The 26987-nt window shown below is 41.6% G+C and overlaps 1 protein-coding gene across 1 annotated transcript in view; it reads left to right on the plus strand.

Moving 5' to 3' along the window:
- The first annotated feature begins 6774 nt into the window (after positions 1 to 6774).
- The window catches only part of bmp7b (bone morphogenetic protein 7b), an 82563-nt gene continuing 62350 nt past the window's right edge, over positions 6775 to 26987 (plus strand). The window contains exon 1 of the mRNA XM_073822847.1: positions 6775 to 7492. Coding sequence (XP_073678948.1) covers positions 7093 to 7492 — 400 coding nt within the window. The 5' untranslated portion in view covers positions 6775 to 7092. The remainder of the gene's footprint in view (positions 7493 to 26987) is intronic.

Genomic DNA, 26987 nt, shown 5'->3' on the forward strand with positions numbered 1-26987 from the left:
GGGTGACAGAATAAACAGCTCAGGTGAGCTTCAGAAGCTTCATGTTAACTGAGTGTTTAAGAGGTGCTGAGCTGTAAGGGGCAGGTGGGATTGGCCTCACACAACAGCTGTCCGCCATCTGAGTCCCTACATCTGGCTGTTTTAGTCATTATGAGCATTTATATATCACAAAGGAGTTCTCTGTACCTTCATTGTTTCTCATCAATGAGATTAAATGGAGACCAGTAATTGCAATCATTTTGTGCTTTGTTGCTTTTGATATAACAGCTCAGCTTTCAAATTCTGTCAATTTTATCACAACATACAAATTATAAATGTGTTTTTCCTCTTCATTTCAAGTTTATAGCAATATATAAAAGTAAAGGAACTACAAAAGGCATGGGTATAGCCTAATTTAATGAAAAGGATGTCCCATTATTGTAATCGGAAAGATGATTCAATCACATGCCGCTTAAACTGAAGCAAACACAGTGATCTGTCACGCCACATTAAAGAGTATCACTATAAAACTGACAGATTATGCTGAGATTTATAATTCCAGGTGCTCCCAATCTGGACCATTTGCATGCACAATAATATACCCTCAAAATAGTAGGCTATAACTTTAATCTTGTAATTTCTACTAATTAATTCTCGAAACATTTTGACTTTATTCTCGTAATATTTTGACTTTATTCTCGTAATATTTTGACTTTATTCTCGTAGTATTTTGACTTTATTCTAGTAGTATTTTGACTTTATTCTTGTAGTATTTTGACTTTATTCTAGTAGTATTTTGACTTTATTCTAGTAGTATTTTGACTTTATTCTCATAGTATTTTGACTTTATTCTTGTAGTATTTTGACTTTATTCTCGTAGTATTATGACATTATTCTTGTAGTATTTTGACTTTATTCTAGTAGTATTTTGACTTTATTCTTGTAGTATTTTGACTTTATTCTCATAGTATTTTGACTTTATTCGTGTAGTATTTTGACTTTATTCTCATAGTATTTTGACTTTATTCTCGTAGTATTTTGACTTTATTCTTGTAGTATTTTGACTTTATTCTAGTAGTATTTTGACTTTATTCTTGTAGTATTTTGACTTTATTCTCATAGTATTTTGACTTTATTCTTGTAGTATTTTGACTTTATTCTCGTAGTATTTTGACTTTATTCTTGTAGTATTTTGACTTTATTCTCGTAGTATTTTGACTTTATTCTTGTAGTATTTTGACTTTATTCTAGTAGTATTTTGACTTTATTCTTGTAGTATTTTGACTTTATTCTTGTAGTATTTTGACTTTATTCTCGTAGTATTTTGACTTTATTCTAGTAGTATTTTGACTTTATTCTTGTAGTATTTTGACTTTATTCTCATAGTATTTTGACTTTATTCTTGTAGTATTTTGACTTTAATCTCGTAATATTTTGACTTTATTCTAGTAGTATTTTGACTTTATTCTAGTAGTATTTTGACTTTATTCTAGTAGTATTTTGACTTTATTCTCATAGTATTTTGACTTTATTCTCGTAGTATTTTGACTTTATTCTTGTAGTATTTTGACTTTATTCTCGTAGTATTTTGACTTTATTCTTGTAGTATTTTGACTTTATTCTCGTAGTATTTTGACTTTATTCTAGTAGTATTTTGACTTTATTCTTGTAGTATTTTGACTTTATTCTCATAGTATTTTGACTTTATTCTTGTAGTATTTTGACTTTAATCTCGTAATATTTTGACTTTATTCTAGTAGTATTTTGACTTTATTCTAGTAGTATTTTGACTTTATTCTAGTAGTATTTTGACTTTATTCTCATAGTATTTTGACTTTATTCTCGTAGTATTTTGACTTTATTCTTGTAGTATTTTGACTTTATTCTCATAGTATTTTGACTTTATTCTCGTAGTATTTTGACTTTATTCTTGTAGTATTTTGACTTTATTCTCGTAGTATTTTGACTTTATTCTTGTAGTATTTTGACTTTATTCTCGTAGTATTTTGACTTTATTCTAGTAGTATTTTGACTTTATTCTTGTAGTATTTTGACTTTATTCTCATAGTATTTTGACTTTATTCTTGTAGTATTTTGACTTTAATCTCGTAATATTTTGACTTTATTCTAGTAGTATTTTGACTTTATTCTAGTAGTATTTTGACTTTATTCTAGTAGTATTTTGACTTTATTCTCATAGTATTTTGACTTTATTCTCGTAGTATTTTGACTTTATTCTTGTAGTATTTTGACTTTATTCTCGTAGTATTTTGACTTTATTCTTGTAGTATTTTGACTTTATTCTCATAGTATTTTGACTTTATTCTTGTAGTATTTCGACTTTATTCTTGTAGTATTTTGACTTTATTCTCGTATTTTGACTTTATTCTTGTAGTATTTTGACTTTATTCTCGTAGTATTTTGACTTTATTCTTGTAGTATTTTGACTTTATTCTCGTATTTTGACTTTATTCTTGTAGTATTTTGACTTTATTCTAGTAGTATTTTGACTTTATTCTCGTAGTATTTTGACTTTATTCTCGTAGTATTTTGACTTTATTCTCGTAGTATTTTGACTTTATTCTCGTAGTATTTTGACTTTATTCTCGTAGTATTTTGACTTTATTCTCGTAGTATTTTGACTTTATTCTCGTAGTATTTTGACTTTATTCTCGTAGTATTTTGACTTTATTCTCGTAGTATTTTGACTTTATTCTCGTAGTATTTTGACTTTATTCTCGTAGTATTTTGACTTTATTCTCGTAGTATTTTGACTTTATTCTCGTAGTATTTTGACTTTATTCTCGTAGTATTTTGACTTTATTCTCGTAGTATTTTGACTTTATTCTTGTAGTATTTTGACTTTATTCTTGTAGTATTTTGACTTTATTCTCGTAGTATTTTGACTTTATTCTTGTAGTATTTTGACTTTATTCTCGTAGTATTTTGACCAGTGGCGGCTGCTGACAAATATCTCTGGGGGGGCAACTGTTCCGATTTTGGCAAAGATAACCGCTTTAATGGGTAAAATTATGATAAAATTCAGATAGCCAACTTTACAGCATTACATTACATTGTTTGATTTGGTTTCCCTGTTCCTAGATGGCAACATCAGGCATGAATTGTACAAACTGTACAGTATTTTGAATAGCTATATTAAATTTATCGCAATGGTCTCAAATACACTGAAACACTTCCACCATGGCCATCAAGAGACACATTGTCATCAACTAGTTAGCCCTCTAAGAGTAAAAAAAAAAAAAAAAAAAAAAAAAGCCATACTGCTTTACAATTAAAGACTTTTTATTTCTCATATTAAAACTGTAATTAATCAAATCTTTCCAGAACATATTCAGTATAAATTTGGCTGCCAATATGCAATCAATACAACTATTTAAAATTCAACATTTGGAGAATACAACATATAACATACAAGGCCGTAACCAGGGTTTGAAAATTACTGAGGTGTTAAGAATTGTGCTATAATAACACCCACAAATGCACTACATATAGCCTAAACTTCAAAATAGACAGACATGTAGATGATTGTGAAAGATTTTTTTATTCAGTATAATGTTTTACATGGAAAGTTCGTTTTTTTTAGCTGAGGGAATTATAACAAGTTATAAAAATAACGTTAGAATAATGACACTGACATAAAACTAACGTTCAACTTTCCACTTTATAAACGTCCCAAAGTGTCACACTAAATTGGACAAACGAGTCAAAAAACACGTATAATAGGTGGATCTGGCAACAAACGGAGGCTGCACCCGCGCTCTCACTCAACGCGTTCTCAAGCCCCGATCACTGCAGCTTCTTGCAGCAACATGAATTGCAAACACTCATGTGATATGAGGTGGTTTAAACGGCTAAATAATCATTCAAAGAGCTTGACATTTTATTTTTGAATATAAAAAAATGACCGAGGTCCGGACCACGGTGACCTCATAGCTGGCTACGACCGTGATAACATAAACAATTCACCATTTAATAACACACATCACTTGTATTGAAATTTTGCTCGCCTCTCTTTTAAGCAGGCAAAGTGATCAATTACCCTCTCATTAAAATCAGGCATGTTCCTGACAAGTTCCCTCTCCATTGAAAGCATGGCCAATGCATTCAGACGTCTCGCTACACGCGTGCGTGCTGTACATCTTCGAGCACGCATCAGTGCGTATTACGAAATCACGTTGGGGCGAGCCCTCCCGGTGCCCATTGAAATGCATTGTAGGGTTCAAAATTAAAAAAAAAAAATCTCACAATATAACTCTATGAGACCGGCTGGGGCGATTTTTAATCTGACTGAGATCGCCCCAAGGGGGCGGGGTTTTAGGTTGGAAAGTGACATTCAGGCTGTTGATTGTACAGTAGTATGCAGACTAGGACCAGCAAAATAAGAGTCTTTTTCTCCTCTCTTTTTTCGTGTGGCTCAAGGAGGGCGATGCACTATCGCCCACCATGGGCCAGCCGCCCCTGATTTTGACTTTATTCTCGTAGTATTTTGACTTTATTCTCGTAGTATTTTGACTTTATTCTTGTAGTATTTTGACTTTATTCTTGTAGTATTTTGACTTTATTCTTGTAGTATTTTGACTTTATTCTAGTAGTATTTTGACTTTATTCTTGTAGTATTTTGACTTTATTCTCGTAGTATTTTGACTTTATTCTAGTAGTATTTTGACTTTATTCTAGTAGTATTTTGACTTTATTCTTGTAGTATTTAGACTTTATTCTTGTAATATTTTGACTTTATTCTCATAGTATTTCAACTTTACTCTAGTAATATTTCGACTTTATTCTCATAAATTAGACTTTATTCTCGAAATATTACAACTTTAATCTCATACTTGTAATTTTTTTTTTTTTTTTTTTTTTTTTTTTTTTTTACGTGGCTCTAAAACACCATCGTACATAAATTAACTATAGTGTCCTGCACCCACTATTAAAAAAAATATAAAAAATTATATCTGATGTCTGAATAATTTTTGGTTTGACTGTACATCCATGTGTCACAGGTTGGGACTTGGTTCTATGCATTGACTGTTGGTTGGATTTTGTGGGAATTTTTGTTGCAAATTTGGGAATTTTATCATTAAATTTAATGACAAATTTTAATAATGTGTTGTGACAAGGAGCTATTTTAGTGATATTTAATGATGATTTTTTTGTGATAAGCAGACAAGGAATAAATAAATAAATAAAATAGGCAGACATGCTGTCATTTGTAACATTTTTCTCTGTTCTCTAGTTATCATGTCACATGTAAATATAGCTAAAATCAAGTTATGCGTATGGTCATTTTGTCAGATAATGTCTGAATTTTAAAGGGCTAGATCACCCAAAATGAAAATCCAGTCAATAATTACTCATCCTCATGTCATTTCCAAACCCGTAAGACCTTTGTTTATCTTTGGAACACAAATTAAATTACGAGAGCTTTCTGACCCTGCATAGACAGCAATGCAACTGACATGTGCACAGAGAAAACAAAAATAACTTTTTTTCAATACTTTTTCCTGCGTCAGCAACACCACGCGCATACGTTGTGATATTCTCGTAAACACTCGACAAAGACTGACACGGAAGGTTTTTTTTTGTGCACAAAAAAAGTATTATCATAGCTTCATATAATCAAGGTTCAACCATGGACTATTTTAACGATGTCCTTACTACCTTTCTAGGCCTTGAACGTGTCAGTTGCGTTGCTGTCTATGCAAGGTCAGAAAGCTCTTGGGTTTCATCAAAAATATCTTAATTTTTGTTCTGAAGATGAACAAAGGTCTAACGGGTTTGGAACGACATGAGGATGAGTAATTAATGACAGAATTTTCATTTCTGGGTGAACTACCCCTTTAAGTGTCATTTCACTGGAGGGTCCAGTTATGACAGTTATGACATGCAATTTGCATTCCATGCCAGGTTTAACATCATAAAGAGACAATATTTAAAGCAAAACTTCTGCTACAACAGTCCTAATACTTAAATAATCAATGTTGCTGTAGTGTCATCAATAAACCATTCAAATGTAAATCTCCACTAGTCCAGTTTGTTTTAGAATATATGAATAAGGTGTTCCCAAGCTGTAAAGGCATGTATATGCTGTCTAACAAGTGTGCAAATTATTCAGTAGCTTTTAGCCTATAGTCAACTTTTTTAAAGGAATTTCTGTTGAGGTTTATCTTTAAACCGTTTTATCAGTTCTTGCTTTCCTTGGGAATGGAACCCATGACCTTTACTTTACTTGCGGCATGCTCTGTTTAAACTACAGGAAGGGATTTTGAAAAGTTGCGATATATTGAGCTGTGTGAATCTACATGAAAGTGATTAATAATAATAATAATAAAACAGCTAGTGGGGCTACTGTTTCTACATGGTTCTTCTACAATAGTGTTTGGTCAAATCAATCAACGCGCAATACCACTTTAGTTTTGTTTAATCTACTTACACGTTTGAAACTCAGGGTCAGACAAACCTCCCATAATTTACAGCCAGCGTGTAACTAATGTTTTCTCCATGCTTTTGAGATGCTCTGATTGTAATCTCTACCCTCAGGTAGGATCTCCAGCACTACAGATAATAACAGCGGTATAATTCACTCTCCTTGACATGTTGCAATATCTTTACACAGCGAGACGCGCGTCAGGGCAACATGTTGTCGCCGCAGGTGCATTTCTGAAAACGGGCATCCATGAAGCGCGTAAGCTGCCTCCACCCATCATTACAGTTCAGCGACAAGCATCTTCGGAGATAACCCGACGGCCCTGCCGTTATCAGTCGCCTGCGTTGTTCTCATACCTCCCACTCTCTGCTTTGTTAGCGGAGTTTATGCGGCTCCGCTTCGCTCCTCCTCCTCCTCCAGTTCTATTCGGAATCCGCATCGCGCTCTGTGCGTCTACAGGTTGAGGAGCGCTCTAAAAGCGCAAAGGATTGACTTCAAACAAACGCAACAGGTTACAAGTGCGTTAATGAATCCGAGAGCGTTCTCGAGTGGGCGACAGGTGGGAACAAAATAACTAGTTATACCAGAGAGATAACGTTTCAGTCATCACCTATTTGGATTGGCTCATTTATAGCCTATTTGTGTGAAACTCTGCGCGAAAGTTCATCATGGTTTCGTTGCTGGATTTAAGCGCTCTTGTTCTGTTGCTCGTTTGGGGATATTGCGTCCTGGCAGACACGGTCTTTACAAACTTTACTCTGGACAACGAGGTCCACTCTAGCTTCATCCACCGGCGCTTGAAGAGCCAGGAGCGCCGGGAGATGCAGCGGGAGATCCTGTCAATCCTCGGGTTACCGCACCGGCCGCGGCCGCACCTCCACGGCAAGCACAACGCTGCGCCGATGTTCATGCTGGATCTGTACAATGCCATGTCCACTGAGGGAGACGAGGAGGGCTTCTCGTACCCGTACAAGCCCGTTTTCACCACTCAGGGACCGCCAATCGCGACTCTTCAGGACAACAACTTTCTGAACGACGCGGACATGGTCATGAGTTTTGTTAATCTAGGTAAGATGGTCACGCGTGGCACTGACAGCTCTAGGATGTCAAATGGCACATTTTGACCCTTTTTACGTTGCAAAGTGAAACTTTACCCACATATGATGTTTATATTGAAACCAATGCGACCCTGGACCGCGAAACCAGTCATAAGAGTACATTTTTGGAAATTGAAAGATGGAAAATAAGCGTCCCATTGATGTATGGTTTGTTAGGATAGGACAATATTTGGCCAAGATACAACTATTGGAAAATCTGGAATCTGAAGGTGCAAAAAATATAAATATTGAGAAAAATCGTCTTTAAAGTTGTCCAAATGAAGTTCTTAGCAATGCATATTACTAATCAAGAATTAAGTTTGAATATATTTACGGTAGGAAATGTTCAAGATATATTAATGAAACATCTTAATATGCTAATGATTTTTGACATAAAAAATGATAATTATGACCCATACAATGCATTTTCGGCTATTGGTACAAATATACCTTTGCTACTTAAGACTGGTTTTGTGGTCCAAGGCCATATATTATATTAAATCCATAAATTATTGTTTAGAATGCATGCACACTCTTATTTGCTCATAAAATGACAATTAAATATTAATGGAGTCACATAACTTACGTGAAAAGAAGCACTCAAGAACAATTTTGACAAAAATGTCCATTTAATGAACTTTATTACTCTGTTGATTCTGATTGGTCAACTCATTAGTGAAAAATCTTTGTTTATAAAACGAATAGTTCTGGGTTTTGCTTCTGATTGGTCAACACAGCCATCCAGCTGTGTTATTTTCCACAATCTATTGAAACAGCTGTGAGGCGAAACACCTGTTCACCAATCACAGTGTTTTATTGTATTTTGTTGAGGCCCCTTCATGAATTTGCTTCGTTCTAATAACAAGTTGTGTCTTCTGTATTTTTATGTTCGTACCGTTTGATAAATTCAATCAGACTATGCTACGCATATACTTGCTGACGGAAAATGACATCCTTGAGGTTGTTAAGCCACATTGTACTCTACCATTGAGAACATTAAATGGGTCAAAACTTAGCAAAACAACATTTTTGGGTCAGATTTGATTGATAGTTTTACAAAAAACAATTACATGCCTAACTGTGCTTTTTAGTGTTTGTTTAGACGTTCTTGACAATGTCACAAAGTCTGGTTCCAATAGCAAAACTGATGTGGTTTGTTTTGGAGGACAAACAGCGGCTAATAAAAGTGTGAAACATCACGACGGGGTTACGTTTCTATTATATCTGATAGTCAGTTCAAATACAAGTCAAAACTCAGATTGATCCTCTGTCTCTTCATGTTTTGGCATCGACAGGAAGGACCTGCCACAGAAATCAGATAATAACAGGGCTGAGTGAATAATAACTGGCCGGAGAATGGGGATTTTTTCCCCCCTGAGAGTCTTAGATGTTTCATTTGTTCCCAGGCCAAATAGCACGCATAGTTCTCTCCTTCATTGTTTGTTTGATTTTATTAGGCCACTTATCTGCGCAAAGTCTTAACCTCGGCGTGATTTCCAAGCCCCTAATGCTGGTGAGCGCAAACCTGTGTGTTTTGAGCAGTGATAATAAAGCGCTGTCGCATTCCCAAGCGTCTGCTGTCTCAGCGCCAGCTGTGTCCTCTGCTAATGTTCAGGTGTTCAGAGCTGGCTGTCTGGGAGCTCAACGGTCTCTTTATCTTCAGTTTTTTTTTCTCCACAGTAATGATATCAGCTGACAGAGGCACAAGTGTTTTGCTAAGTGCAAAGTACGTCTCATGACTCGTTCGCTTAACTGTGGTGAGAAAGCCTACGGGGCCGTTCACATAAATGACCCTTAACTATGGAAACCAGTAACATTTATTGTTGCTACTGTAAAAACCATGATACATAATATATACATGTCAGTTTGATTAATGCCTTTTCTAAAGCAGCTGCGGTTCACTGCTTTATTATAAAAACAATAAGTGTAACAACTCTGGTATTTTGGCAACACGTCTTGTATGAACGCTCCCAGGTCACCTTTCAAGTAGCTTTTAGTCATCCACCTTCACCTCCACCTAAGGTGTAATCGACGACACCGCCTAACTTTGCCTGTCTGCGTGTTTCATAAGAACCTGACTTGTCTTATCTGCAGGCCTGTTAGTTTCCTCATTAAGGCGTCATCATCTGCACGCAAGCACAACACTGCCATGCAAAGTGTGATTTATTGTCTGATAAGAGCAATTATGTTGTTAAGGGTGTGATTTGTATCGCTGCTTATTGGTAAGATGGGTTGGATGTGATAGTTATGTGGTGATCTGAATTCTTCTGAAGCTATAAAACCTTTATGATGTTTCAAACCTGTATGACTTTCTTTCTCATGCGGAGACAAAAGTAGAAACTTGTCCTTCAGGGTGAGAATTGCATTTTTGGCTGAACTGGCCCTTTAAATACTGATCAAGAATTACAAACAAATTTTTGTGATTACAGTGATTAATCTGAGAAAGGTTAATGTGTGTGTGTGTGTGTGTGTGTGTGTGTGTGTGTGTGTGTGTGTTTGTAAGTATGACTACAGACAGGGAGGTGACAGAGTTTCTTATTCTGAAATGTGTAATTATCCAGAGGACGGCTGTATTGTGCCTATTTTGGACAAGCACTGACACAGATGGATTTGACCACAGAGGCTCGCATGAATCAAGGGCCTCGCTCTCTCTCTTTCTGCTCTGCTTTCGCTCTTCCCGCCAGCTTTAAATGAAACAACCTGCTGTACGCGCCCTATTCGACCAAGCTGAAGTGGCACAGCACACCTTTTATATTAAACACAGCGTCAACAGAGACTTTCTCCTTGGCATTTTGCAGGAAGAATGTGCAGATAGGTGTATATGTTTACTTAATTTTCACCGGGGTGGCTACATAGTTGCTATATTGCATTAGGCCCACGGATGCCATACGATACGAGGGTTTTGCTTTCTTCTGTGAATCTGCGATCCATAAACCCGACAGTTAATCATAACAAAGATGTTTTACATAAGCAAAATGAACGCAAGGAAAACAAAAAGAGTTCACACAGAAACCATATGCGAATCCAATAACATCTAAAGAGTTTTTAGTGTTAGTGTTTACTGGAATATGTTTTTCCGCCAAATCCTTTCAAATTAAGAAATGCCTAATTATGTTTCCAATGGCTTTTTTGACTTTTAGAGATCATTTTGGTGAAGAAAAGCTCATTCAGGTGTAGCTTTCAAAGTTGAAATCGTAAAAGCCAATTTTCGAATCAAAAAACATTCTTCATAAACCATTTTCCTAAAAATGCTGCTTTATGAGTCTAATCTCTGAATGTTTGGAAAAGTACACTGATTCATCTAGAGATTTTTTTTTTTAAAGTGAGTGATTTACAATTATGAACAGATTCTTTTTTTCAGAAGCAATGGAAGAGTAAATATCTGTGTCCTTGCTATTTTAGGATCAAGCGATTCAGTGGCTGGCACCGTTTTTGTATGAATGTCATCATGTCTAGAGATCTAGAACAGATTCAAATTGTTAAGAGATAAATGAACAGATATTTAATCCTTCTGTTCTGTTGAGGTCAATTTTTTTTTTTTTCCAAAATGCTCAAAATACTGGCTAAACAATTTATTTCTTCTTGAAATTTGGTGAATATTTCTAATTTAGGGTCATGAATGTTCATGCAAAGTTTCAGCGCATAGATATGTTTTGGAAAGGCCCTTGGTTGCCATGCGAATTGCTTAAAAGCAGCACTTTGAAAAATGCTGAAAAGTCAAGTAAAAGACTGAGAAACTTTATTGTTGCTTGTCAAACACAAAAATATAAAATACATGAGAATTTATAAAATGTCAGACTCTAAGTTTACTTGGAAAGGAGATGAGCAATACATTTGTAACTGTATTTACTAATCTTCATTAACGTTAGTTAACGGAAATACAGTTGTTCATTGTTTGTTCATGTTAGTTCACGCTGCATTAACTAATGTTAACAAGATTTTAATAATGTATTAGTAAATGTTGAAATTAACATTAACAAAGATTAATAAATGCTGTATAAGTGCAGTTCATTATTAGTTCATGTTAACTAATGTGGTTAACTAATGTTAACTAAAGAACCTTATTGTAAAGTGTGACCAATCATTCAAGAAAAGTTCACTTTATCTAGTTGATTTTCAAAGTCAAAAAATTGGTCAAAGGATGTTTTTGGTTGTTTAGTTTGCAGCACTGAAACAGTGTAAGAAACCAATGCTATTCCATGGCCAGTGCATTTGTATTTTATGAGGTGACTACGCTACCAGTCAAAAGTTTAGACACACTTCCCCATCAAAGAGAACGGAGTCCAAACGTGAAGTGTGTCTAAACTTTTGACTGGTAGTGTATGTAAAATAATAATAATAATTCGACCTGACTTGTATAATTTTGTAGGATTTCTGCAATGGTTAAGTTTAGGGGTGGGGTTAGGTGTGGTCCTTTGTACAAATTCCTAAGAATTCCTCGTGAAATATGTACGATTTTTCACAAATCGAATGGATTTATATGATTGAGGTCTAACGAATTCATACGAATTAGCCACCTTGTCAAATATGTCCGAAATACTGTAAGATTGGGTTGGAGAAACCCATTTTACCCTCAGAAGGGTTTGAAGAACAGACAAAACAAAAAGGCAGTACCAATAGCAATAAAAACCATAAACCAAGTACAAATAATGCAAGATACTATACTTGTGGTTTTTTGCACCTAATAGTCACTACAAGCAGTCATGAAAAAAGCTAATTTTGGATGTAAAAATACAGTATGTCGGTCAAATTGTAATATTTTATATTTTATATTCTTGTTTTGTGTTTTTACATAAATCCTTAGTAGTTTTTAGACTGCTTATTTTTGGGAAATCAACCTTTTGCCAAGAGAAATGTTGCTTTGTGAGGCCAATCTCTGAATCTTTTGAAAAATACACAGGTCCATCTGAAGCATTTTAAGAACAAGTGATTTACAATTATAAACATATCTTGTTTTTCAGAAGGAATGGACGTGTCTGCATTGTTTCTTTGCTTCCTTAGTACCAAGCCATTCAGTGACTGGCAGTGTTTTTGTATGAACGTCATCATGGCTAGTGATCTAGAACAGATTCAAGTTGTTTAGAGATAACTGAACAGATATTCAACCCTACTGTTGTGTCTGGGTCAATTTGACCCACACTTGGGGCCACATTTACTAACAGCATGCACTAGTGCAACCCTTCTTTTGGCATTAAAATAGTACTGTCAAGATTTACTAAAGACATGCAGTGAAGAATTAGCCTGAAAAGGCAAGGACACAGTTATTTTGGTGCCTGACCTCATTGAATATGCATTTGTAGGACTTTCACTTTCAGACGCAAAATGTATGGGTATTTGTGGAATTATTTAACACCCCAAAAAGCATGTCTTAAGGCAGGCAGTAATTTGTGCTGCTCTTGGTAAATTGCGCTGATCATTATAGAAATGATCTGGCTGCATCTGTGTTCATTAAAGTGCGCATTGTCAGTATATCACACAGAGGGATGGAATTGCGCTCTAACGCAAATTTGCCCTGTTTAGTAAATCTGGCCCTAAACTGCTCAAAATACTGGCTAAATGTATTTTTTCTTGACGTTTTATAAATATTTCTCATTTAGGGTCATGAATGTGCATGCAAAGTTTCAGCACATGTTTGTCGTTTGGAAAGGCTGTACAAAAAAAAAATTGACCTCCATTGGTTTCCATTTGAATTGCTAAAAAGCAACACTATGAAAATTCTGATAAAAAGCTCAAAACCTGTTTTTGCTTGTCAAACTCTAAAATATAAAATACATGAGAATGTATAAAATATAAGACTTCTGTTTACTTGAAACAGAGACTTGTCTTTTGAAAAATCCATTGAAAATTTGCTTTTTCTGTATCTACTTGACTTTCAAAGTAAAAAAAAAAACCCTGTCCAATTATGTTCTTGGTTAAGTTTGCAGCACTGAAAATGTGTGAGAAACTAACGCTATCTCACAACCAATTTATTAGTATTTATGAGGTGGCTAAATTGTACAAATCCATACAACCTCATTTGTCCAATGTTGTACAATTTCTGTAGAATTTTAGATGCAGGGTTTGGTTTAGTCCTTCGTATGAATTCCTACAAATGTTCCACCTTGTAAAATACACATAATTTTTCACAAATCGCATGAATTCATACTATGAGATGGGGTTGAAGGAACCTATTTTTAACCTTTTAACCTACTAAAATATCTTTACAGTACAAAAAGATAAAGAACTGCATTAAAAAATTTGCTAATTTTGACCCATACAGTGTATTTTTGGCTATTTCTGCAAATATACCCGTGCTACTTAATACTGGTGCACCTCAGTGTTCAAATAGTCATGAAAAAACACCTAAAATGCAGTATGTGAGTCAAATTGACCCGTAACACAATAGAAATAACAATAAAAATAGAATGGAATTATTACATTTGTCTAATATTTCATATTTTTAGTCTTTGACAAGCTACAATAGAATTTGTTTTAGCATGTATCTTTAGTCATTTTTTATAGTCCCGATTTTTGGTAAATTCAGACTTCGTCAGGAGCTTGATTGACAGGCAGACTGACCAATCAAAATGCAGAATCTGCCTTTTTTCCAACAAACAAATCAGACAGGAGAACTTAAAAAATGTTGTGTATTAACGTCCTTCCACGGTTCAAACAAGATACTTTCTGATGTTCATTCATGTTTATTTTGTGCTATAACTAGTAAAGAAAAAGAGATGATTGGTTTACATGAAGCTTGAACTGAGGCGCTACAGCGATCTGTTGTGACACATTATTTTTTGAATTTCTTAAAAAATGACAGAATTTGAAAGCTGAGCCTTTGTTTCATACCTAAATTAACCTGCTCTGTTTTGTCTGTCGTCGTCAGTTTTTTTTTTTTTTTTTTTTCGTCTGCTCTGCGTTGTCAGTTTCCTCCTTACTGTCACTGTGTGAAAACATTTTGTGTGGTGTGAAAGCACCTTAGCTTTGTCAAGTTTTCTCATTTTTAAGCGGCCCGGTTCTTTGTGATCGGCCAGTTGCAACCAAGGGTTTTGAATCAAGTTTATGAACTTCCAAAACAGAGGTTTTTGAACACAACAGGAGGGTTTATGTCTACAATTCTTATTTTTCTCTGAACCTTTTCAACACAAGGTCATCTTCTTACCTACATATGCTACCTGAAGTTTTTTTCTTTTTTTTTTTTTTTTACTTTTGAGACAAATACAACATTTTCAGACAAAGCGTGTTTCTCATAAATGACGAAAAGAAAGTGTACTTCTTGTGCCCTCCGTCTTAATCACTTGTAGTCTTTCCTTCTGAATGAAGCTGGGTGGCATTCGCTCCTTCTAAAATATTATGACAACACTTGTGGATCTGATTTCACAGATACTCCTCTAAAGCGCGTTGGGGAGGTCTGCTGAACGACAGGCTCTAAAGAAGCTTTGTTTGGCAAAGCCGGACCCTCTTTATTCCAAATGTTTCATAAGGCTGGGACACAATTTACGACAGACATGTGGGTGTCTTTCTGCTCCAAAAGAATTAATCTTTTGGTTTGTCAGATGAAGTGTGTTTCAATTCCAGCGCAGGTGTGACTCACTAAAACTGTTTGTAGTAGCACTGGAGGCAATGGCTTTGTACTTAAGTTCAGAGTTTTATAGAGCCAGCTGTTTCTGAGTTACACATATGTGACTTGAGGAATGTTTTAGATATTGTTTTGGTGATATTTAGTGTCTGTTTATGTGTAATTCATTTTTATACTGAGTATGTCTTCTAGCTCATTCCGATACTGTATATCATGTCATTATGCCCCTTACAGGGTCTCATTTTCGTAGGTTTGATGATAACAGAGATGTTGGTATGCCTGTGTGTAGAGTAAGTGGGTGGTTCTCTGATTTCTTTGGACCCCAGGGCACCAGGACATTTTGTCTCTGAGTCACCTTAGTAAAAAGCCCAGCTGTGTAAATGGCTTACGGCATGTATGTAAAATGTAAATGCAACACGACGCACGCAACACCGTGGAACGCTCCAGGGATCTAGAACATGCTTTTTAGTGTGTGAAATGCAGACACTCGGCAAGACACTCAGCAAGATACTACTTAAATAAAACCACATGAAGGAGGAATAGTTTAACAAGTGGATAGTGACTGTCAAGTGCCTTAAAGGACAAAAAGTGTTAGATTATAGATTAAATTCATATTAAAATGGAATTAGTTGAATTTTAAAGTGTTTTTTGACCCACTTAAAGGATAGTGCATCTAAAATTTGAAATTCTGTCATGATTTACTAATGCTCAAGTTATTCCAAACTTGTATGAGTTTCTTTCTTCTGTTGAGCACAAATGAAGATATGTTGGTTACCAAAGTCAATGGTTGAGCCAGCTTTATATTTGTAATTACACATTTAAAATGATGCAGTACACTACAGTTCAGCTACATATAATCAAGTACTTTACATGCTTTTATAGAAGCCCATTTCCACCACTGAATAATTAAAAAACAGGTAATTACGTCTTTTTCTTACAATTCTTTCTTTTTTTACAACTGCGAGTTTATATTTTGCAATTCTGACACTTTTTCACGGATGTGACATCTTTTTGCAAAATGTGAGATATAAACTCTTGATTAAGAGTTAAAGTCCAATTCTGAGAAAAAAAAGACAATATATCTCACAATTCTGACTTTATTACTTGGAATTGCGACTTTTTGCTCTATTTTATAGGTTTGCATGCAATTCTGGGGAAAAAAGTCAGAACTGTGAATTTATATGACACAGTCCTAAGAAAAAAGTAAGGATTGTGAGTTTATATCATGTAAATTCTGAGAAAAAAAGTCAGAATTGTGAGTTTATATTACACAAATTCTGAGAAAAAAGTTGGAATTGTAAGTTTATATCACGCAGTTCCGAGAAAAAAGTCGAAATGGTGAGTTTATATCATCCAATTCCGAGAAAAAAGTTGGAATGGTAAGTTTATATCATGCAATTCCGAGAAAAACGGTTGGAATGGTAAGTTTATATCATCCAATTCCGAGAAAAAAGTTGGAATGGTAAGTTTATATCATGCAATTCCGAGAAAAACGGTTGGAATGGTAAGTTTATATCACGCAATTCCGAGAAAAAAAGTTGGGATTGTGAGGTTATATCACTCTGTTCTGGAAAAAAAAAAATTATAATTGTGAGTTTATATTACACAATTCTGAGAAAAAAAAAATCTGAATTGTGTGAAAAAATTCAGAATTGTGAGTTTATATGACACAATCGTTAGAAAAAAAAGTCAGGATTGTGAGTTTATATCACGCAATTCCGAGAAAAAAGTCGGAATGTTGAGTTTATATGACACAATCCTGAGAAAAAAGTCGTAATGTTGAGTTTATATGACAATTCTGAGAAAAAAGTCGGAATGTTGAGTTTATATGACACAATTCTGAGAAAAAAGTCGGAATGTTGAGTTTATATGACACAATCCTGAGAAAAAAATTGAGATTGTAAGTTTATATAACACAATCCTGAGAAAACAAGTCGGGATTGTGAGTTTATATCACTCAATTCTGAGAAAAAAAGTCAGAATTGTGAGTTTATATGACACAATTCTGAGAAAAAAGTCAGAATGTTGAGTTTATATGACACAATTCTGAGAAAAAAGTCGGAATGTTGAGTTTATCTGACACAATCCTGAGAAAAAAGTCGGAATGTTGAGTTTATATGACACAATTCTGAGAAAAAAGTCGGAATGTTGAGTTTATATGACACAATTCTGAGAAAAAAGTCGGAATGTTGAGTTTATATGACACAATCCTGAGAAAAAAGTTGAGATTGTAAATTTATATGACACAATCCTGAGAAAACAAGTCGGGATTGTGAGTTTATATCACTCAATTCTGAGAAAAAAAGTCAGAATTGTGAGTTTATATGACACAATTCTGAGAAAAAAAGTCAGAATGTTGAGTTTATATGACACAATTCAGAGAAAAAAGTCGGAATGTTGAGTTTATATGACACAATCCTGAGAAAAAAAAGTCGGAATGTTGAGTTTATATGACACAATTCTGAGAAAAAAAAGTCGGAATGTTGAGTTTATATGACACAATCCTGAGAAAAAAAAGTCGGAATGTTGAGTTTATATGACACAATTCTGAGAAAAAAGTTGAGATTGTACATTTATATGACACAATCCTGAGAAAACAAGTCGGGATTGTGAGTTTATATCACGCAATTCCGAGAAAAAAGTTGGAATGTTGAGTTTATATGACACAATTCTGAGAAAAAAGTCGGAATGTTGAGTTTTTATATGACACAATCCTGAGAAAAAAGTCGGAATGTTGAGTTTATATTACACAATTCTGAGAAAAAAGTTGAGATTGTAAATTTATATTACATAATTCTGAGGAGAAAAAAATCTGAATTGTGAGTTTATATGACAGTCGTTAGAAAAAAAAATCAGGATTGTGAGTTTATATCACGCAATTCCGAGAAAAAAAATTCGGAATTGTGAGTTTATATGACACAATTCCGAGAAAAAAGGCGGAATGTTGAGTTTATATGACACAATTCTGAGAAAAAAGTCGGAATGTTGAGTTCATATGACACAATCCTGAGAAAAAAAGTTGAGATTGTAAGTTTATATTACACAATTCTGAGGGGAAAAAAAGGGAGAAAAAAGTTGGAATTGTGAATTTTCATCACTCAATTCTGAGACAAAAAAACCTTAATATACTTATACAAGGTTTGAGGTACATTACAAGTGTATGTAATACCATCAAGCATGCTTTTTTCCACAGGGGTTGTTTTTCAAGAAAAGCAGAGCGGGTATCAAGGTCTTTAATTGAGTCTGTCAGACCACTTTGTATTTCATTCCTTTAAAGACATACACATACAGACATGTCCAAAGGGAGAACGTCTAGGTTACGAAGGTAACCCTCGTTCCCCGAAGGAGGGAACGGAGACGTTACATTGGGATCTCGCTTGAGAGACCGATCATCTCTGAGCCTTATTAAAAAGGCCAATTGAAAATTGGCGAGTGGACGTGCGTGCCGGCAAGTAGCAAAATCTGCCACGTTGGACTCCATGGGAGCAGATGGGGAGGAGCTGTAAGCCTCTGTCGTACATGGCAACCCAACCCGTGGTAAGCCACGGGCTGACTTGTCGGCAATACTGCGGGAAAACGCCAGTCCGGAGTGATCCGAGATGCCATGCCCATCATGGGACTCGATCGTGCTGAAGCGGTCTCACGTGAAACAAGCTTAGCGGCAAGCGGCTAGAGCTGTCATGTGCCCCAGGAGCCTCTGATTTTGAGAGGACCGCTGTATTGTGCCTGATTAGCTCAGGGACTACAGCACTGACTGCGCGCTCTTGGTAGCAAGGCGGGCCGTCTTGTGGACCGAGTCGGGCTCCCGATCGAGGAAAAGGATTCCCTCGGTTGGCCTGAAGGACCAGATGGCGGGGGTGCCGAAGCACCAGGTCCCTGTATTCGCACAACGGAACTCACGAGTGGGCTGGTAAAGCACCAGTCGAAGAGACGGTTGAAGACGCGAATTCCTGTCTGCCGAAGAGGGGACAGGGGAGCTCCCATGGCCTAAAGAAGGCAGGAAGAGGGGGACTGGCCAAATGGAAGCACTTCGCGCTGAAGTGCTCGATCCCCGGATCAGACGGGGGTTTGCGTCGGGGAAAATCGAGACGCGACAGCGGGTGCCCTTCAGGCAGATGGCTGCAACCCAGCCCTGGTGACAGAAACATAAGCCGCTTTTCCACTATCGTGCCGAACCGTTCTTAGAACGGTCGGGTACGGTTCCAATTGTGTTTCCACCTGAGCCTGGTACGGCACGGCACGATTACAAACCGTTCTCGGCCCGGAATTCTCGGCACGGTTAGACAACCATGCTGAGCCGGGCTGGTAAAATGCGTGTGCATGACGTCGCCACTCTGTTGCCTGGCTACCAGTTTCTCTATGGCAAAGCGGGAGCGCAGTAAACAGATACGGTAAATATAAATACAAATGGCTGAGACACTTTGGTCTGTGGATGAAACATTTGCTCTTATATTGATATTTGGGCAGAAAGAAAAATTCAACAACAGCTGGAGGCTGCAAAGAGAAACGAAAAAGTTTTTTTTTAAATTATAGCGCAGTGTCTTGCAGAGAAGGGCATTAAGAAAAGTTCAAAACAGTGCCGGGTAAAACATAAATAAAAAAACTCAAACATACATATCGCGTCCAAAAGGACAATAACAGTAGAAGCGGGACTGCCTACTCTTGCGTTACCAAGGCAACAACTGACGCATTTGTATTTACATTCCAAAGAGTTCCGTTATCTGCACCACAGTGGAAAATCAAACCATATCCGTGCTGACTGGCCCGGAACGGCACGGAACAGAACGGTTATGCATTGAGAACGGTTCAGCCGGATCAGCCCGATAGTGGAAAAGCGGCTATACTTGTATGTGCGTCGTTGTGAGCATGTGTGCCGACAGCCTAAGAAGGGATCGGAACAGAGCTCCATCCAGGGCGGATGTTAACCCACCACTCTAACTGGACACGTGAAGTCGGGACTCTTATCAAATCCTGACCTCGTCCCGGCTGGAGGGACAGGCTGGATCGCGTCCTTCGCCAGTAGGAGCGCGACCTGCGCAGGCAGAAGAGAGGCACGCCTGCCGAATAAAGAATGTAAGGGGTACCTCTGAGTCTGGGCGGACGCCTGGAGCCGGGCCGTACCGTCCGCATCAACCAGTGTAGTGGTATCAAGGGAATGTTGACCGACGTGACCGTGGTGGGGAAGCCTAGGGAAAGACAGGGAAGGAGACAAAACCCAGAAGGATGAACGTCCTGGAGAAGTGTCTAACTGCACTAAGCAGTGCTTACCTTCTTCCCTGGTTCCCGCGCTGGCGACATCCGGTCCCGAGTCTGGTTCCGAGGAGTGGAAGTGCTGCTCAGGAAGGAAACTCGGGGCCGGGGCCCCGGAGGTGAGAAAGTCGGGTCTTTCTGTGATTTCAAATGAACGGCTACGTCCCGCTTCCAGCGGGAGTGCCGACAGAGTAGCTCTCTCCACCTCCGGGGTGCTCGCATCAGGGACGCTTCGAGGCTTGCCTGCGAGGCGAGCGGCGTCCCTCTCCCACGGGCAGCTCGACGTCGGGCTGCGAGCCTGGATCGTGTGGCTCAGCAGGGGACGGAGCTGCAGGGGGACGCCCTCGGCGACGGGCAGGCGGAGGCGGGGGCCCAGGTGGCGGAATGGTAACTTCGCGGCGGGGCAAGATATGTTGGATTGCCTCCGTCTGCCTCTGAACCGTTGGAGAACTATTTTCCTCCTGTGGAGCGCCAAAGGAGACGCCCAGCCCGAATGGCGGGGAGGCGTACTGCTCTGGCATCTCGACGGGGGTATGCTGATGGGCGGAAGATCGCAGGCTTTTGGGGCCGGCGGTACGTTCGACGCCGCTGAGCAAAACCCTACACGGTGTCGCCGAATAGGCCGCTTTGGAAGATGGGAGAGTCGAGAAAGCGAACTTTGTCGGCCTCCGCCATCTGGGCCAGAGTCAGCCATAGGTGGCGTTCCTGGACATCACCTGACCAAGGGAACGCGCCGCGAACTTAGTGGCCCGAAGGGCGAAGTCAGTGGAGGCGCGGAGTTCTTCAAATACCCCCTGGTCAGGACCACTCTCGTGCAGGCCTTTAAGTGCCTGCGCCTGGTACACTTGCAGTGTTGCCATGGCATGCAGGGCGGTGGCAGCGTGTCCAGCGGCGCGGAAGGCCCAGCCGATGAGGGCGGAAGAAAATCCACACGCCCTGGAAGGGAGACGCGGACGGCCCTGCCAGGCGGCTGCGCCCCGCGGGCAAAGGTGCACTGCGACGGCGTGCTCGACCCGGGGGACCGCCACGCACCCCTTGGCTGCCCCGCCATCGAGAGTGGCGAGGGGAGAGGAGCTGGAGTGCGCTTCAAATGAATAGGGAGCGCGCCATCGATTTTGTCAGCTCCTCATGCATGTCCGGTCAGAACGGGACCAGGGGGGAGCGTGGCGCTGCCGCCGGTGCCCCCCCCAGGAACCAGTCGTCCAGCCTAGAAGGATTGGCCGGAGGCTCCTGGGGAACCTCCAAACCGATCCCCCCCGGCTGCCCGGAGAAGCATAGCCGACAGTTCGACATCAACATCCGGAGGGGCAGCGACCGCGGGTGGGCGCTGCGCCGCGGGAAGAGAAGTGTCACCGTCTGACTCTCCCTCTGATGCTGTGACAGACATCTCATCCTCTGCAAGAGCACTGAAGGAGACGCTCGGCCCGCCAGGCGGGGAAGCGTACTGCTGCGGAAACTCAACGGGACCACGCTGAGACAGAGAAGTCCGCAGGGCTTTTTTGAGCCGGCGGAACGTTCTCTACCATAATTTGAATGTCCCCCCCCGGGCCTCACCGCGGTGGCCGAAGCGCATTGGCGGCTCAACGGCTGACCGCGGGAGGGAGGCGGGGGGAGCCAGCTCGCGAATGAGCGGCGGGACTTCAGCGTGGCCATGGTCATGCTTTCACCGCATGAACCATTCGTGAGCGCCACCCCAGCGTGCTCAAAGCCTAAACACGTGAGGCAGCGCTCATGTCCGTCTGCTGAGGAGAGGAAACTACCACACCCAGAAACGCACGGCCGAAAAGACATTCTGAAAAGAACGTCTGAAACGGCTGCTAGAAATTGCTCTTTTGTGATCCTGGTTGCCCAGGGAGGCGCCGCGGGGCAACCGTGCACTCGCCGGGGCTGCTCGCTGGAAATGCAAAGGCTTTATATGGCCGTGAAAACGGCCGCCCGCAGGATCACGCTGGCGGCTGCCAAACAATGCTCTTTCTGTGAAACACTCTTTTAGTTTTGGCAGCGCACCAGCCGGAGGGAGCATAAACTCTGAAAAACTCTTCTTGAAGTCTTATCAGCTGTTTAGAGGCTCGACACATCGGCTCTGAAAGCAAAAGTCTGACTGAGTGGTGCGCACGTCCACTCGCCAATTTTCAATTGGCCTATTTAATAAGGCTCAGGTGTGCAGGTCTCCTACCCTCTTGATGGAGGCCAATGCAAGCAGGAGCAGAGTTTTCATTGAAAGAAACTTTAGCTCTACTGTCTGCAAAGGCTCAAAGGGAGCCTGCTGTAGTGCTGTAAGCACTAGAGACAGGTCCCAAGAGGGTACAGAGGGGGGCCTAGTAGGATTTAGCCTTCTGGCGCCCCTAAGAAACCTGGTGACCAGGTCGTGCTTCCCTACCGACCTTCCCTCTATGAGGTCATGGTTAGCGGAAATAGCAGCCATATAAACTTTAAGGATTGAGGGGGACAGCCTACGCTCCAACCCTTGCTGCAAGAAGGAAAGGACGGCTCTGATCGGGCATCTTTGGGGGTCCTCTCCATGGGAGGAACACCAATCAACGAATAGATTCCATTTTAAGGCGTAGGCATGTCTGGTAGACTGCACTCGCGCCGAAGTAATAGTGTCAACTACCCCTTGGGGTAGGTCACTTAGAACCTCCGCGTCCCGTCCAGGGTGCCATAGGTTGCCCCGTCTCTGAGTCAGTAGATCCTTCCTCAGAGGAACTTGCCAGGGAGGGGCTGTCGCGAGGAGCATAAGTTCAGGGAACCAGGTCCGAATGGGCCAATAAGGGGCTACCAGAAGGACCTGCTCCTCGTCCTCCCTGATCTTGCACAGTGTCTGTGCAAGAAGGCTCACTGGGGGAAACGCATATTTGCGAAGGCCCCGCGGCCAGCTGCAAGCCAGCGCGTCCATGCCGAGTGTTCCTTCGGTCAGGGAGAAGAAGAGCTGGCAGTGGGACGTCTCCCGGGAGGCGAACAGGTCTACCTGAGCCTCGCCGAAGCGTCTCCAAATCAGCTGGACCGACTGGGGATGGAGTCTCCACTCTCCGGGAAGCGCAGCTCGTGAGAGCTCTTCGGCCGCACGGTTGTGCAACCCGGGAATGTGAATGGCACGAAGCGACCTCAGATGCTTCTGACTCCACAGGAGGAGATGACGGGCGAGTTGCGACATGCGACGGGAGCGTAGACCACCTTGTCGGTTGATGTACGCAACGGTCGCAATGTTGTCCGTACGGACCAGCACGTGCTTGCCTCGTAAGGGCCCCTTGAGTCGGAGCAGGGCGAGACGTACTGCAAGCAACTCGAGGCAGTTGATGTGCCAAGTTAGCTGGGGGCCCGTCCAAACCCCTGAAACTGCCTGTCCGTCGTACGTGGCTCCCCAACCGGTGGTAGAGGCATCCGTGTGTACCACAGCATGCCTGGAGACCTGTTCCATGGGTACTCCTGCCCATAGGAACGAGAGGTCTGACCACGGGATGAAGGTTTGGCGGCAGGCCGGTGTCATTTGAACCCGGTAAGAGCCGCGTAGCCACGCTCTCCTCGGGACTCAGCCATGAAGCCAGTGTTGAAGCGGTCTCATATGGAGCAGCCCTAGCGGTGTAACTGCTGCTGCTGCTGCCATATGCCCCAGGAGCCTCTGAAACTGTTTCAGTGGGACCGCCGTCCTGCTCTTGAATGTATTCAGGCAGTTCAACACAGACTGAGCACGTTCCTGTGTGAGGCGTGCTGTCTGACTGACCGAGTCCAGTTCTATACCGAGAAAAGAGATCCTCTGAGTTGGAGTGAGTTTGCTCTTTTCCCAGTTGACCCGAAGGCCCAACCAGCTGAGGTGTGTGAGCACCAGATCCCTGTGTTCGCATAACTGACTCTGAGACTGTGCCAGGATAAGCCAGTCGTCGAGGTAGTTGAGAATGCGAATGCCCTGTTCTCTGAGGAGAACAAGGGCCGCCTCCGCGACTTTCGTGAAGACACGGGGGGAGATGGACAGCCCGAAGGGGACAGACACATCTGAAAATGTGTTTCAGTGTGAGCATCTTGAACGGTATCCTGTGAAGGGCCCGGTTCAAAACGCGCAGATCCAAGATCGGCCGTAACCCGCCGCTTTTCTTGGGTACTATGTAGTACGGGCTGTAGAAGCCCGACCTCATATCTGCTGGAGGGACCGGCTGTATCGCTTCCTTCACCAGCAAGGTAGCGATTTCTGCACGCAAAATGGGAGCATCTGTGGCCCTCACTGAGGTGAAGTGAACACCTCTGAATTTGGGAGGGCGCCGGGCGAACTGAATCGCATAGAGTCTGATGGTCCGGAGGAGCCAGCAAGATGGGCTGGGAAGCTCTGTCCAGGCTCCCAGGTAGTGTACAAGCGGCACCAGGGGGACCACCGACGTATCCGCGGGGGAGCAGCGATAGGGGGCGCAGGGACCCCGGCCGGGCGTCTCGTTGCCAGTCCCACAATGGGGACATGACTCATCCACGAACGCTGCCTCAGCGTGTTGAATGCCCAGACACGTGAGGCAGTGTGCGTGGCAGCGGCGCCACAGGCCGAGTAGGCACTGCCGATCAGCGCCGACGAGTGCCTACAGGCCCGGGAAGGGAGCGACGGGTTATTGCCCCGCCAGGTGGAAGCGGCGCCAGGACAGAGCTGCATCGCGACAGCACGCTCCGCCGGCGGGACACCGGTATAGCCCCACGCTGGTCCGCCATCGAGGGTGGTGAGGGAGGAAGTCCCACTCGAGCGGTTTCGGGCAGTAAAAGGTGCCGTCCACGTTTGGGTGAGCTCTTCATGCACCTCCGGGAAGAAGGGCACTGGGGTGGAGCGCTGAGAACCAGTGCGGGCCACCCCGAGATACCAATCATCCAGCCGGGAGGGATCGGGACGTGATGGAGGGTTCCATTCAAGCCCTACCCTCTCGGCGGCCCGGGCAAGCATAGCCATCATCTCCGGGTCGGTATCCGGCACCGCTGACCGCCCAGCGGACGACAGTGTGCCGTCATCCTCCCCAGAGAAGTCTGGCTCTCCCTCCGATGCCGCGACCGACATCTGTTCGTCGGGGGGAGCCCCAAAGGTAACGGGTGGTACCCCTAAGGAAGGTCCAACCCGCTCCCTTGAAAGCTCCGGTGGCGACGGAGCGTCGGTGGAATTCCTCACCGTCACCGTCAGACCGGGCAGCCCCCTGCTTCCAGAGGTAACGCCTCCCCGGCGTTTGCCTGGGGGAACGCTTGATCTGGGCAGAGGGACTGGAACCCCGCCCCTTTGCAGGAAGCGGAGTCTGGTCCGCAACTCCGTTATGGTCATCTTCCCACAATGGGGACATGACTCATCCACGAACGCTGCCTCAGCGTGAGGCAGTGTGCGTGGCCATCACCCGGCGCCAGGAAACGGCCACATCCAGAAACGCACGGGGAGAAAGGCATGTTGCCTCGTCTTTACGCTAAAGACGCTCACCCATGGAGCTCCTTTAGAAATTCACTCTCTTAGGAATTTGCTCTTTTAGTGCTGAGGCGCACAGGGAACATAGTACATAGTACATAGTACAGACACTAGAGAGCTGGTTCTAGATTCTTCCTCCTCCTGCTATTCATTGCCATTTAGCAAAAATAGCCTGTTTGTGAGTTTGCGTGCATCTCTTAAAGCGACAGAACATCGACATGCTGCCGATTGTCATTAAAGTGACAGTTCACCAAGAAATTACTCACATGTTGACCTCTATTTTTTTTTGTGCTAAACACAAAATAATATATTTCGAAGAATGTGGATAACTGTAGCTGGTCCCCACTGACTTTGGTAGTGGGGAAAAATAAATCAAATACTGTGTTCAACATGGCCATCTTTGAGGAGAGCAACAATTCTAATTCTCAAATCCTCAGAGAGTTCTTTGCCATGAGATGCCAAGACTATTAGAGGTTCAGTAACACCCTGAAACCATGTTACATTACAGTGGTCAGGGTCACACAGAGGTTTTCCAAGATGATTGCAAGGGTCGATCGTTGAAGTTGAGTACTTGTTCTGTGCATCAGGTGCAGAACCTGGCTTCAAAAAACAGATGCATGAGTGCTTTAAAGGTTTTAAGAAGTAGTAGTTCAGCTTGCCAGTGCTCAGACCATACCCCGCACACTGCAACAAGTCGGTTTGCATAAGTATCGTCCCAGAAGGAAGCTGCATCTGAAGGATGCTCACAAGAAAGCCTGCAAACAGTTTGCTGAAGACAACCGGTCCAAGAGCATAAATTACTGGAACCATGTCCTGTGGTCTGATGAGACTATAAGATAAAGTTGTTTAGCTCAGATGGTGTCCAGAATGTGTGGCGATTCCCTTGGTGAGGAGTACCAAGAAAATTGTGTCTTGCCTACAGTCAAGCATGGTGGTGGTAGCATCATGGTCTGGGGCTGCATGAGTGCTGCTGGTACTGGGGAGCTGTAGTTCATTGAGGGAAACATGGATTCCATTATGTACTGTACATTCTGAAGCAGAACATGATGCCTTCCCTCCAGAAACTAGGCCGAATGGCAGTTTTCCAAAATGATAATGATCCCAAACACACCACCAAGATGACAACTGCCTTGCTGAGGAAGCTAAAGGTGAAGGTGATGGAGTGGCCAAGTATGTCTCCAGACCTGAACCTTATTAAGCACCTGTGGGGCATCCTCAAGCGTAAGGTTGAGAAGCACCATGTGT

Source organism: Garra rufa, chromosome 18 (assembly GCF_049309525.1).
Source record: "Garra rufa chromosome 18, GarRuf1.0, whole genome shotgun sequence".
In the NCBI taxonomy this organism is placed as follows: Eukaryota; Metazoa; Chordata; class Actinopteri; order Cypriniformes; family Cyprinidae; genus Garra; species Garra rufa.